Source organism: Myxine glutinosa, chromosome 10 (genome assembly GCF_964187855.1).
Source record: "Myxine glutinosa chromosome 10, kmMyxGlut1.1, whole genome shotgun sequence".
NCBI lineage: Eukaryota > Metazoa > Chordata > Myxini > Myxiniformes > Myxinidae > Myxine > Myxine glutinosa.
In genome coordinates, this window is record NC_136270.1 from 131,726,283 (window position 1) to 131,740,578 (window position 14,296).

Genomic DNA, 14,296 nt, shown 5'->3' on the forward strand with positions numbered 1-14,296 from the left:
GGCTCTTCTGCAGCGATTTCCCACCATTAAATCAAGACGAAGCATATTTTTTTCGGATGAGTGTGCTATTTACCTCAGCAATCGATCCAGGAATGTTTATTTTTGGTACAAAGAAAACCCTCATTTTTACGAGGAAATTGAACAGCATCCTGCTCATGTCATGATGTGGGCAGCAATTTCAGAAGATTACTTGATCGGGCCATATTTTTTTGATGCAAGTGTCAATCACACTGCTTATTTGAACACGCTTCAGATGTGGTTTGTTCCACAACTGTGTGGGAGAGGTCTCGAGGCAACAGCTATCCTGCAAGATGGTGCACCAGCTCATTATGCTCTCGCAGTTCGAGACGAATTCAGTGGACGGTGGATTGGATGTGGATCTGAAATAGCGTGGCCTCCTCAAAGTCCGGACTTAACAAAATGTGACAACTCGCTTTGGGGCATTGTGAAATAGGAAATTTATCATCTCTGCCTAATGACAGTTGAAGACCTCAAAAGAACTGTCAGGGGCTGCTTTTATGACCTCCAACCCTCAACATGGAAGAAGATGTCCAGAAGAACATGGAGAAAAATTCAAATTTGTGTGGAGAATGGAGAGGAGCATGCAGATAAATTCCAACTAAAGTCTAACTGTGTGCATAGGGACTTTGTGGCCACTCTGTACAACATGTATAAATTATAAAATTGCATAAAATACAGACTTGGCATTTAATATGGAATATTTTTTTTGTGGGGGTGAACTTACTTTTCAAGATGACTTAGAACCAAAAGTTCATTGGAATTATGTTGAAATTATTCTAGATTTTGTTAACGTGACCTTTAAAAGAAACAAAAACCACATTTGACATTTCGAAGCAAATTAATTGATCCTTGAAAGTGATGTAAACTGATATCGAACTCAATTCACGGACAGTACTGTGTGAAACTTCTGTACGTTTTCCAGAAGTATCTCTTTATTTTGCACATTAGCCAAAAAATATTTCAACAAAAACAAAAGCTAAATTATGACTGGGATTACGGACAGTAAAATTACAGTTCAGTACTTCGTGTAACCCCCACGAGCATTCAGGAGAGCACGTACACGTCGAGGCATGCTGTTCACGAGATTTGCCAAGGTTTGGACAGGAATCGCTCGCCATGCAGTGACAATAGTCTGCTGCAATTCACGCACATAGGTCGGCTGCTGGTCCAAGTTGTCGATTTGACACGTTAATTCTGCCCAAAAGTTCTCTATCGGATTCATATCCGGGGACATGGCAGGCCACTCCATATGCTCTACACCACGGTCAGCAAGAAAGTGTTGGATCATGCGAGCACGATGAGGCCGTGCATCGTCATCTTGGAAGACAAAGTTTCCTCGAAAGGCTGCACGAGCAAATGGAAGCAATATTTCTTCCAGAATGACCCTGTACTTGAACTGGTTCAGGTTTCCATTCAGAACAACCAGGTCAGTTTTGCCCCCTGCATGAAAAGCAGCCCAAACGGTCATCCCATCACCTCCAGCTTGGACTCTTGGCACTATACAATCTTCGTTGTGGGCTTCATGCACTTGTCTGCGCACTCGGACGCGGCCATCTTGACGATAGACCAGAAATCTAGACTCGTCACTGAAGGTCACGTGATTCCAGTGTCCTGGCTGCCATTGACGGTGCTCTCTGGCCCACTGCAATCGGCGCTGGCTGTGTTGTCTGGTCAGGCGTGGCTTTCTCAGGGGACGCCTGGCATGATAGCCTGCTTGAACCAGTCGTTGGTTGACTAGCCTTATGGATACAGGCACATTTGTCAGTTGCTGCCACTCAGCCCTAAGCCGATTAGCTGACTTGGTACGGCCATTGCGGACTAACCGGTGCAGCTGGCGATCATCTCTCCTTGTGGTTCTGCGGGGGCGTCCTGGCCTCGGTATTGGAGTAGGGACACCCCTCTGAGCATTTCGTTTCAGGATCTTTGACACCTGACCTTGAGTGATGCCATACTGCTGAGCAATAGCACACTGTTTCATGCCAGAATTTCGCAAAGCCACCACTCCATGACAAACAGCATTGTCAAGTTGACGGACCATCTCCAGAGGAAGCGGCAATAACTTTTGTAGACGTGCAGCAGTTGTTTTCCACTAATACAGAACGCAACAACCCTTATATACCCGATTGTGAAACCAATCGTCAAATGTACCTGTCCTTACATTTTGTCACGCCACCTGTGATATAATCCTGTTATTGACTTCTTGCTGCGAAAGACAATCAGTGACATGGTTCTTTCAACAAAGACATCACCGAAGGGTAAAAGAAACTCACCAGATTGATATACTAAGTTCAGAAAGTAAACCCAAGTCAAGAAAAAAAAATTTCCATATTAAATGCCAAGTCTGTATAATGATGCATAAAAATGTAGTATAGCAATATTAAAATGTATAAAATAATGAAAAATGCATTAAAAATATTAAAATGTATAAAATATAATGGAAAATGCATTAAAATGTAATATCAAAACATTAAAATGTATAAAATATGAAAAATGCATAAAAATGTAATATAGAAATATTAAATTGCATAAAATATGAGAAAAATGCATAAAAATCGAATATGGAAATATTAAAATGTATAAAATATGAAAAATGTATAAAAATGCAATATAGAAAGATTAAAATGTTCCAAATACAATGAAAAATGCATAAAAATCGAATATGAAAATATTAAAATGTATAAAATAATGAAAAATGCATTAAAATGTAATATAGAAATATGAAAATGTATAAAATACAATGAAAAATGCATACACATGTAATAAAAATATGAATATGAATAAAATAATGAAAAATGCATCAAAATGTAATATAAAAATATTAGAATGTATAAAATATGAAAAATGCACAAAAATCTAAAATAGAAATATTAAAATATATAAAATATCACAAAAAATGCATAAAGATCTAATATAGAAATGTTAAAATATATAAAATACAATGAAACATGCATACAAATCGAATATGGAAATATTAAAATGTATAAAATATAATGAAAAATGCATAAAAATGTAATATAGGTATATTAAAAATAATGAAAAATGCATAACAATCTAATATATAAATATTAAAAGGTATAAAATACAATGAAAAATGCATACAAATGTAATAGAAGAACATGTCAGAAAAATGCATACAAATGTCATATAAAAATATTAAAATGTAGAAAATAATGAAAAATCCATAAAATCCTAATGTATAAATATTAAAATGTATAAACTATAATGAAAAATGCATAAAAATCAAATATAGAAATATTAAAATGTATAAAATATAATGAAAAATGCATAAAAATCAAATATAGCAATATTTAAATGTATAAAATATAATGAAAAATGCATAAAAACCCTTATATATAGGTATTAAAATGTATAAAATACAATTAAAAATGCATTAAATGCATAAAATGTAATTACAAATGCATAAAAATCTAATGTATAAATATCAAAATGTATAAAATACAATGAAAAATGTATACAAATGTAATATAAAGTATATTTAGATGTATAAAATAAAATGAAAAATGCATAAAATCCTGATAGAGATGTTAAAATGTATAAAATGTAAAGAAAAATGCATAAAAAATCTAATATAGAAATAGAAAAATGTATAAATATATAATGAAAAATGCATAAAAATCTAATACGGAAGTATTAAAATGTATAAAATATAATGAAAAATGTATACAAATGTAATATAAAGTATATTAAAATGTATAAAATATAATGAAAAATGCATAAAATCCTGATATAGATATATTAAAATGTATAAAATGTAAAGAAAAATGCATTAAAAAATCAAATATAGAAATATAAAAATGTATAAACTATAATGAAAAATGCATAAAAATCAAATATAGAAATATTAAAATGCATAAAATATAATGAAAAATGCATAAAAATCAAATATAGAAATATTAAAATGTATAAAATATAATTAAAAATGCATAAAAATCAAATAGAGATATTAAAATGTATAAAATACAATTTAAAAATGCATTAAAATGTTATAAAATGTATAAAATATAATGAAAAATGCATAAAAATCTAATGTATAAATATCAAAATGCATAAAATACAATGAAAAATGTATACAAATGTAATATAAAGTGTATTAAAATGTATAAAATATAATGAAAAATGCATAAAATCCTGATATAGAGTTATTAAAATGTATAAAATGTAAAGAAAAATGCATAAAAAATCTAATATAGAAATATAAAAATGCATAAATATATAATGAAAAATGCATAAAAATCTAATATGGAAATATTAAAATATAATGAAAAATGTATACAAATGTTATATAAAGTATATTAAAATGTATAAAATATAATGAAAAATGCATAAAATCCTGATATATAGAGATGTTAAAATGTATAAAATGTAAAAAAAAAAGCATAAAAAATCTAATATAGAAATATAAAAATGTATAAATATATAATGAAAAATGCATAAAAATCTAATATGGAAATATTAAAATGTATAAAATATAATGAAAAATGCATAAAAATGTAATATAGAGATATTTAAATGTATAAAATACAATTAGAATGCATAAAAATGTTTTATTAAAATGTATGAAATATCATGAAAAATGCATTAAAATCTAATATAGAAATATTAAAATGTATAAAATATAATGAAAAATGCATAAAAATCTAATATAGAAATATTAAAATGTATAAAATATAATGAAAAATACATAAAAATGTAATATAGAGACATTTAAATGTATAAAATACAATTAGAATGCATAAAAATGTTGTATTAAAATGTATGAAATATCATGAAAAATGCATAAAAATCTAATATAGAAATATTAAAATGCATTCAGGATTATAAAAAGATCAACATTTTTCATGCACATAAGATCAACTTACCGATGAAAAGTATTTTGCGTATTCCCCCTCTTTGGCAATGAAGTTACTCAAGTCATTGGCGAGCTGGTCCTGCAAGAAAACAGGAAGTTACATTTAACGACAAATGAAGTCTCTAGTGCGGAAAGGAAGGAGCAGCAAACCCGTCCGTCTCATCTCTACATGCCATTTTACAACTGGGATTTGTGATAATCTTGGAGCCTAATTAGTGTACAAAACATGTGAGAAATCTATAATTTCAGTAAAATTCAGAGATATTGACCTAACCTAACCGAACGAGACTCGGTTGTGTCATGGTTAGAACGTCCTCTCATGAGTCTGGAAGGTCAGTGGCTTGAATCACGGCCGAGTCATACCAGACTTTAAAAATGGTACGTGCTGCTTACTTTCTCGATGCTCACCATGGAAGAAAAAGGTAGAGTATGGGCAATTAATCATAGGTTGGTAACCATAGTGAAAATGAGGGGCTGAACGGCCTCCTCCTGCAATGAAGTTCCTTGTAAGGGAACTCGTATCATTATTAGTTATTAGTACTAACTACTACTACTCCTATATATCACTGAGCTTTTAAAGCAGGGATAAAACGTCTTTGGATAGAATGACAACATAACATGTTAATGACAACATTAACAATAACAAACAGCAGCTGAAATCACCTTGCCCATCTCAACTTTAGTGACAGCCTCTTCCATCTCCTCACGCAAGGTGTCTGCTTTGGCTGCCATAGTCTGTAAGTTGCTCCCTGGTGTCCCAGACTTTGTCGATTGTTGCCACCTGCCGGGTGAAGTGGGAGTGGCAGGAAATCACTCTTCCGGTCACAAAAACCTGTGGGATTGAAATGATTTGGCTCTCGGCACTGAAGGGAATGATTTCAAACTTCAAACTCTCAACAGCTTTCTAACTTGCAGGCAAAGTCTGAAAATAAATTAAACACAAAGTCCATAACATTTGCACACAAAAGTGAACACTAGTGTCATTGAAATGCTATTGCCACGTCATTAGGTGGAGGTGGAAAAGCAGACATACCAGACACACATAATCGAGCGGGCTTTCAACTAAAAGAGAAACAAAAGTTCCTTTGACCATAATCACCATCATGAGGCAATCACAGTGCCCGATACAGCCAAGCACCTGCTGCCATCCAACACTGTCATTGCATGAGCACAACACGCATGCAATCTCATGGTATGAGCTTTCAGCATAATGTTAAAGGTGCGTTCTAAATTACAAAGGTGACATCGGAAGAGCCACATCGACAGTGTAAGTATGACATCACAATCGACTAGTATCTCAAGTGTGTCAGTCAACATCCGTCCATCTGCGGCCTTGATCCATAATATCCACATCGGTAGGTAAATTCTGATAACAGCTTAACTCCAGCCTACACATACAGACTTAGCTTTAAAACTTTCCATGTTTATAATATTTCTGCTTTCACAGAAATCACAACAATCTTGACTTAATATCACATTCCGTATTCATGTTTGCTATTCAAAAACCGCCTCATACAATCTTGTTTGACATTTAAGGAAATCTTTATTTTGGAAATACCCCATTTATTTATGCAAACCATCAACTTGGTAGAACATAGATCCTCGATGACCACTTTGAAGATGTAGAGAAATCACATGGTCCACAGCAAATAGGAAGACAATCGAGTATTAAATGAACTTGTAATGTGTGGCGTGCATCACCGTGCTCGTGCTGAATCCATGTCCAATACCAGCTTGGCCAGGTGCTTCCGTTGTTTCTGAATCGCTGGGATTTCCACCTGCCAAAAACAACAAATTACAATATTACTGCATGCCTCACACCCCTCCTTTTCTGTTCTCCAAGACAGAAACAAATCATAAACTACCCAAGCTGGCATGTGTCACACGAGTGGCCTGACACCCACACGTGCCACAGCAGCGGCCAGACACCCACACATGTGCCACAGCAGCAGCCAGACACCCCCACGTATGCTCAAAGAGCAGCTCAGTGACCATACACGTGTCCGAGGAGTGGCCTGGTGCCCGAACGCGTGCCTTATTGGCCCAGCACCCACAAATGCACTGCAGGAGCGGCTTAGTGCTTGCACACGCGCCCCAATGCACAGTCCGCTAGGACTGAACCCCACAAATCTCTCTAATCCTGTCACTGTACAGTGATTCCCCAAGGATATGTGGCATGAGAATCAGGTAATCAAACTATCAGAAGGTACATCTCTCTAATCCTTTGACGGATTGAAACCAGGATTGTTTCTTTCTTTTTTTCATGTCTGTAGCAATGTGCATGGCCAGTAGATCTAGTAGATCGTCAAAAGTGGTTTTGAGGTCGTACAATCTGTTCATAATGTTGTACAAAATGGGATTTCCCACTTTCATGATCGAGCAGCTCAGAATGGTTAAGACGGTAAAGCCTGTTGCATTCCTTTCACAGGTGTGTGGTTCAATTCCATGGCAGTTCAGGGCAACAATTTCTACACCCTGTGACACAGTGAAGTCCAGTGCAATTGCACACAGCACAATTGCTTTTCCATTATATTTGCCCTCATTTCAAATATGTTAATGTAAAGCGCGGCGTTACGCGCGCTGCTTGCGAGCAAGGAGGAAGCGGACAAGCGGTAACTTATAAGCGTCTTTATTTCAGGAGCTCACTGTAACACTGGCGCGCTCCGGGCTGCGCGTCCGGTGTATATCATGAGGCCACGCCTACCCCTCGGGCGTGGCCACCGCCCACTTGGTGCGCGGAATGATGTCACCACGCCAGTGGGCTTTTGTGTCCGCCACAAATGTTTCTTTTTAGCTTGAGCAACGCCGGGTACTCCAGCTATAAACACTTTTGTACTTTACTTGGGGTACAAATGCAAACACAACTTTGTCTGGGGGGTAACATAGGCTATGTGGTCACGGCCTCATTCTGGGGTGTGGGGGACCGGGAGAGGGGCGTAAATTCTCAATTTAAATGTGCACCGTGTAGCGCCACCTGGTGATGGTGGCAGAGGGTATTACAATTTCCTTTTTACCTGTGCAACACTGAGGTTATGAAGCACTCTTTGCAAGGGAATTTTTTTCCTCCTTCACCCCCGCCCTCTCCCCCAAAAATATGTATATGTAGTATATCTTTCCCCTCCCTCTCACCTCACCTCCCCTTCACCTTCCACTCCACCCACTCCCTTCCTTCTCCTGCTCCTCCCCCACCCCCCCCCCCCCCCTCAGGAACCCTAGCAGGGTACTCCTGCTAGTAAATCTATACATTAAAGTAGCGGCAGTTTTTCGTCCGTCCGTCGTCATTACGTCTATGATGTCATTACTGCATATGACGGCTGACTCCACTGACCACCATTTTCATTTATATGCCGTCCAGGCCAAACACGTCGTCGAGCGGTCGAACCTGTCATAAGTCACAATCTGCATGCTCTATCTTTATTTTTTCATTCAGTGTGAAACACAAACAAACCGATTGTTAAAATGATCATCAAATATTGAAAGCATAAGCATTACGGCTCTTCCAACGACACGGTACGTATAGGCCTCAGACTTCGTGCCTTCATGCCTCACCTTCAGGCCGCTTCAGAGAAATTAACCTGCATCTCGTCCATAAAACTTTAATCCCAATGTCATGAATGCAAAGTTACTGGATTGAAGCGGTGTGTGGTTCATGGATCAATGATTAGCGTTGTCCGATACTGAAAACCACAGGAGTAAGGAATTAGCCCAGGTTTCTTAATACAATAGTATAGTTTTCATAATAATGACAACGTAACGTTTATATTATAGTAAATCTAATGGTAACACTAATCCCTTCGTAGTGACTGCAAAGTTCCTGGAGGTTAAATATATCATATATCACAATCTGCATGCTCTATCTTTACGTTTTTCATTCAGTGTGAAACACAACTTCAAAAAAAATCAAATAAATAAATAAATAAAAGCAGGTGTGGGATTCTGGAAGAGCGGGTACGGCCTCGATGGGTAGGGGTGGATAGAGGGACGAGGGGGGGAGGAGCAAGATGATATTACAATAACAAAATGGTTACATGTTGTAACTCTAATTTTACAATGTATAAAGCAGCATAAAATGAAGTAAAACTTGGGAAAGACCACAAAGCTTGGTTTCAGAATGTGGTTTCAGGAGGTAGATCGCTCATTTCATGTTCCCGTACCGAGCATGTATGTATAAGTGTCCCCATGAGCCTTAGACATTGAAATCAAGAAATAAATAAGCAAACGAATAATACAAAGTGGAAAAGACCTGCCTGAAATATCACCACAATCCGCATTAAATTCCACCACAAATGCAATGAATACTCAACACTGGCTGTGTTGCATACCGGTCCCTGAGGTACCTGTAGCTGAGGATCGCAAGATATGCCCAGCATGTTAAACCTCAGAGGAAACAAAATGAACCAAGACGATGATGTTAACGAAACACAATTTCTCTAAATGGCAATGAGCACGCGATCCTCGTGATCACGAGGAAAGCACAGGACTCGAGGTAGTGCCCACCTCCAGTAACATGTTCAGGGGCTCCAAAACCTCACGCTCGACCTGCATCTCGTGCAGCGTCAACTCCACGGCGAGCCGTCCCTCCGCCTCGCCACACACGTCCAGCACCCGCCTGTAACACAGCAATCATGCAGGACAACCATGAATGAGCAATTGCAGCTGTAGCCGAATCCATAGGTCTGGAGAATAAATTACTGGATGTTAGGTGAAGGAAATGGGGGGGGGGGGGGGGGGGGGGAGCAACAGTTCAAGTGATTTGCCGGACAAGATCCCTCATCGATCGGATATCGTACACTGTTTGATTAATCACCATTACAGCTCCTATTCCCTCGAGATTAACAGCGTACAGACCTGGTTGCTGATGTTGTACTTGAAACTATGATGATTAGAAATCCAGCTTTTTGGGAGTAATTAGAACAAAGGCTGCACACGGTGGTTATGAGGAAATCAAAATCCCATGTTAAAAAAGAATTGCTACACGTGATTAGAGGACAAAATCTCTTCAGATCATTGTGTATTTAAATGATGATTGATCAAAGTTGTTGTTATTATAAAGTAATAAATAAAACTCAAGTTTCCCAGTAATTTCTGAGGACCCCAGCAATGTCACCCTATCCCTCTCCCTTTCTTCCACCTTCCACCCCCACCTCCTCCCTCTTCCCATCCTCACCATCTAAGCACCACCACCAAATCTTCTCTACTCCAACCCTTTTCCCATCCCCACCCTGGCACACACCCACACGCCGATGCTCAAACTGTTCAACTTTTTCAGAGTTTTGTTCCAATGGGCTCTTTTCAGGATCGTCGCCGAACCCCGGATTGCCTCCAGTTGTAGTTATTTTGTGGTAACACTCCCGGGGATGGTTTTCAAAATCTCAGTGAGGTTCTTCTTCATCATTCCTGTTGCTCCAATTTATCACTGGTACAATTTCGATGCTCTTCAGCTTCCAAGATCTCATGACCTCATTTTTGAGGTCCTGGTATTTGGTCATTTTCTTAATTTCTGCCTTGTTTAGGCCAAAATCGCTGGGTACTGATATCTCAATCATCAATGCTGTCTTTTCCTTTTTGTTTCTGAGTACAATGTGCGGACGCAATGCTTTGTTTTCTATGTTCACCACACTCGATGGAATCATCAGGTCGTACGTGAGCATGACATCCTCATTTTCCATGATAGCTCTTGGTTCGTGTTCCCATGGGTTTTCTGGTACTGGGATGTTTAATTGTTTGCAGATATGCCAATGAATCACTTTGCATACTTTGTTGTGCTGTTGTGTGAAGTTGTTCTGATAATAATTTTTTTGCATCTGAAATAATCCTGTGTGCGTGTGTGCGTCGAGTGTGCGTGCATACACACAAACCCAGTATAATTTGAATTCCCTCACTACAATATATCTATACAAGCAGAAAGAAAGTGCCTGTGCATCATTTACACCTATGTGAAATGAGAAATGAAAAACACCACGTTGTTTGGTCATATCAATATTTAGTGTTTGATAAACATGAACTCGACATGATAATGTCAACACAAGGCAAGAGACATGTGTGCAAGACATGTCTCCAGAGATTCAGAGGCGTGCGGCCAAACGTCAGTTAACAGCTCAGTATCTGGTGTGACCACCATTTGCGTTGACACACGCTTGGCAACGGCGGCTCATTGAGAACACAAGATTGTTGAAGAAAGTTTGAGGGCTATCACTCCAGGTCTGTATCAAGGCCTGCCGACGTCGCCAGCTAGTTTTGAAGATGGCACAAATAGTCATTCCATTTCATCCCACACGTGTTCTATGGAAGAAAGATCAGGCAAAAAAGCTGGTTCGGAAGTGTGGGAATGTTCTGTTGTGCGATGAAGTCGGTGTCCACTTGTGTGACGTGAAGGCGCATGTCCTGTTGAAGAGTGATGTGCGATGTCCATGAACCTGCATTACAAATACATTACAAATGCTGATTTTCGAACCTATATGCCATACGTACATGTACATTATTGCTCATATCTCAGAAACTATTGGAGTGCCCATCACAAAACTTATGTGGAAGCTTCTTGACATCATAAGGTACATCTGGGATGAATTTGAGGAAATTTGAAGGATACATTCTTTTTGGATTCACGATTGAAGTTTATATTTTGTGATAACTTTTTTGTGATTGGAGGTAGGAAAATGTTGCCCAGACAAATTTATAGGGCATGAAAATACCTTTAAAATGACACCAAAACCAGCTCTCTAGGTGTTATACTTTTAGAGATATGGCCATTTGAATTCGCGACATCGCGCTAATTAGTCCAAAGTTCGTTAACCTGTATCTCACTAATTAAGAGGCTGTTAGCAAAAATATTTGAGTTCTAGCTGTTTTTCATGGGTCCCAATTGGTTCCCAAAGTTTTACAAAAATCTGAGAGATGACGGCAGATTCTTTGATGATTTGACATGGAATGACCCTCCAGCAGAGAAGATGCTCAGTTGACTGAGATCTGGGTCGGGAAATTGACAGATTGTGTCAGTCCCAATGAGTCACAGAAGTCCTTTGCTGAGGTGCCATGACTGGTGAGAGATGAACCCACACCCAGCCAGCTGGCATGATGACAGTTGAAGTCGCCACATATGAGGAAGAGAGAGTTGGGATGAGTGGATAGAAGTTGATCCATGTTGTCAGACAGAGAGATGTAAATGGAGTCATCACTGTTTGGAGAACAGTGCAGAACATACAGTGCATTCAGAAAGTATTCAGACCCCTTCACTTTTTTCACATTTTGTTATGTTGCAGCCTTATGCTGAAATCGTTTAAATTCATTTTTTCCCTCATCAATCTACACTCAATACCCCATAATGACAAAGAGAAAACAGGATTTTAGAAAGTTTTGCAAATTTATTAAAAAGAAAAAACTGAAATATCACATTGACATAAGTATTCATACCCTTTGCTATGACACTTGAAATTTAGCTCAGGTGCCTCCCATTTCTCTTGATCATCTTTGAGATGTTTCCACACCTTGATTGGAGTCCACCTGTGGTAAATTCAATTGATTGGACATTATTTGTAAGGGAGATGTGACAATGTCTATATAAGACACACACCTGTCTATATAAGGTCTTACAGCTGACAATGCATATCCGAGCAAAAACCAAGCCATGAGGTCGAAGGAACTGCCTGCAGAGCTCAGACACGATTGTGTCGAGGCACAGATCTGGGGAAGCCTACAAAAAAAAATTCTGCTGCATTGAAGGTTCCCAAGAGCACAGTGGCCTCCATAATTCTTAAATGGAAGAAGTTTGGAACAACCAGGACGCTTCCTAGAGGTGGCCGCCCGGCCAAACTGAGCAATCGGGGGAGAAGGGCCTTGGTAAGAGAGGTGACCAAGAACCCGATGGTCACTCTGGCTGAGCTCCAGAGATCCTGTGTGGAGATGGGAGAAACGTCCAGAAGGACAACCATCACTGCAACACTCCACCGATCTGGGCTTTTTAGCAGAGTGGTGAGCCGGAAGCCAAACAGTTCAATCTTGGTTTCATCAGACCACAGAATCTTGTTTCTCAGTCTGAGAGTCCTTTAGGTGCATTTTTTGCAAACTCCTAGTGGGCTTTCATGTGTCTTTCACTGAGGAGAGGCTTCCGTCTGGCCATTCTGCCATAAAGCCCAGATCGGTGGAGTGTTGCAGTGATGGTTGTGGAGGACCTGGAGGACTTCATGCCTTCGTAACTGATGATGCACTTGTGCAAATAACAAAAATGACCTCACTGTGGTCAGAACTTGCACCAAAATCCACTAACGGGCCAATTGGGAAACAAACGTTCATTTAAAGCACTCTTAAAAGATGGATAACACGATTGGGGAACACATTTAATGCGCTATCAAAAGATTATTTCGACAACTCTCATCCATGTCACTCTACTCACGGTTATATCAGAACGGGCCGATTTGTCACACGGTCACAGATTGTTCAACCCCAATATGGGGCAGTTCCAAAATTAGGAAACGCTTGATTACAGTCCGTTCTGACGGTCTTGATAAAACCTTACTATGCTATTATTAGACATATGATATTAGATTTTTCGGTGTCCCTCATCGCAAATAAGACTCGAACAAAACCAAACCAATGGAAATCTGACGCAACACACCCGGGCAGTGTATAATCAGCAGAGGCCTACAGGCCTATTGTGTTAGGCCCACCAGAAAACGAAGATGGTGGCCATACAATTTTGTCACAGTGGGTGGAATTAAGTGACAGATGTGGGTGTGGTCCGGCAGCTATCCCTTAAATGGGTGCACATTTCAAAAATTGAACCCCAACAACAAGAACCCCAAAAACAACAACAATGACAACTGCCTCTGTAGTTGATTAAATGTTTGTCCTGAACTGTCACCGAGCTGTGGAGGTACTCACCGGAACAAAGAGTCATCGTTGATCATCATTGAACCTTCCTGTAATGATTGTCCGATAGACAGTTGCGGCTGCTTTCGCTGAATCAAGGAAAAGAGGGGGTAATAGAGGGGACGATACAATACAGGAGGTCAGACGGAGAAAAGGAAGTGATGTTGGATTGGGGACAGCATGAAATGTAATGTATAAACACACACATACATAAAAATCAATGATCATGAAGTTGACCAAATAATTACGAAAGTGTTCAAAAAAATTAGATAAAGTGTAAAATCAAGCGTAAACAACAAGTTTAAAAATCAAGTTTAAAAATAAAGGTGTAAAATCAAATTGGAACGGACAGTATCGAACCACAGGTCCTAAAATCCTGCTCTTCCGCTCTTTCACACCCTCTCTCTATTCTCTTCACCCTTTCTTTTGCTCAAGGTCATCTGCCATCTGCTTGGAAATCTGCCAACATCACTGCTTTCCACAAAAAAGGTGCAAAAACAGATCCTTGCAACGACAGACCAATCAGCCTTCTCCCAATTC

General features: G+C 38.7%; 2 protein-coding genes across 5 annotated transcripts in view; one reads left to right on the forward strand and one right to left on the reverse strand.

Annotated features, from left to right (window-relative positions):
* LOC137433778 (rho GTPase-activating protein 44) overlaps positions 1 to 14,296 on the reverse strand; it is a 171,131-nt gene that overhangs the window by 56,691 nt on the left and 100,144 nt on the right. For all 4 annotated transcript variants that reach the window (XM_068126089.2, XM_068126090.2, XM_068126088.2 and 1 more), the window contains 5 exons: positions 13,769 to 13,845; positions 9,389 to 9,500; positions 6,593 to 6,669; positions 5,555 to 5,672; positions 4,902 to 4,970 (listed from right to left, as the gene is read on the reverse strand). In XM_068126089.2, the coding sequence (XP_067982190.1) occupies positions 4,902 to 4,970; positions 5,555 to 5,672; positions 6,593 to 6,669; positions 9,389 to 9,500; positions 13,769 to 13,845 (453 nt within the window). The remainder of the gene's footprint in view (positions 1 to 4,901; positions 4,971 to 5,554; positions 5,673 to 6,592; positions 6,670 to 9,388; positions 9,501 to 13,768; positions 13,846 to 14,296) is intronic.
* The window catches only part of LCMT1 (leucine carboxyl methyltransferase 1), a 272,789-nt gene that overhangs the window by 31,393 nt on the left and 227,100 nt on the right, over positions 1 to 14,296 (forward strand). The gene's annotated exons all lie outside the window — the stretch shown is intronic.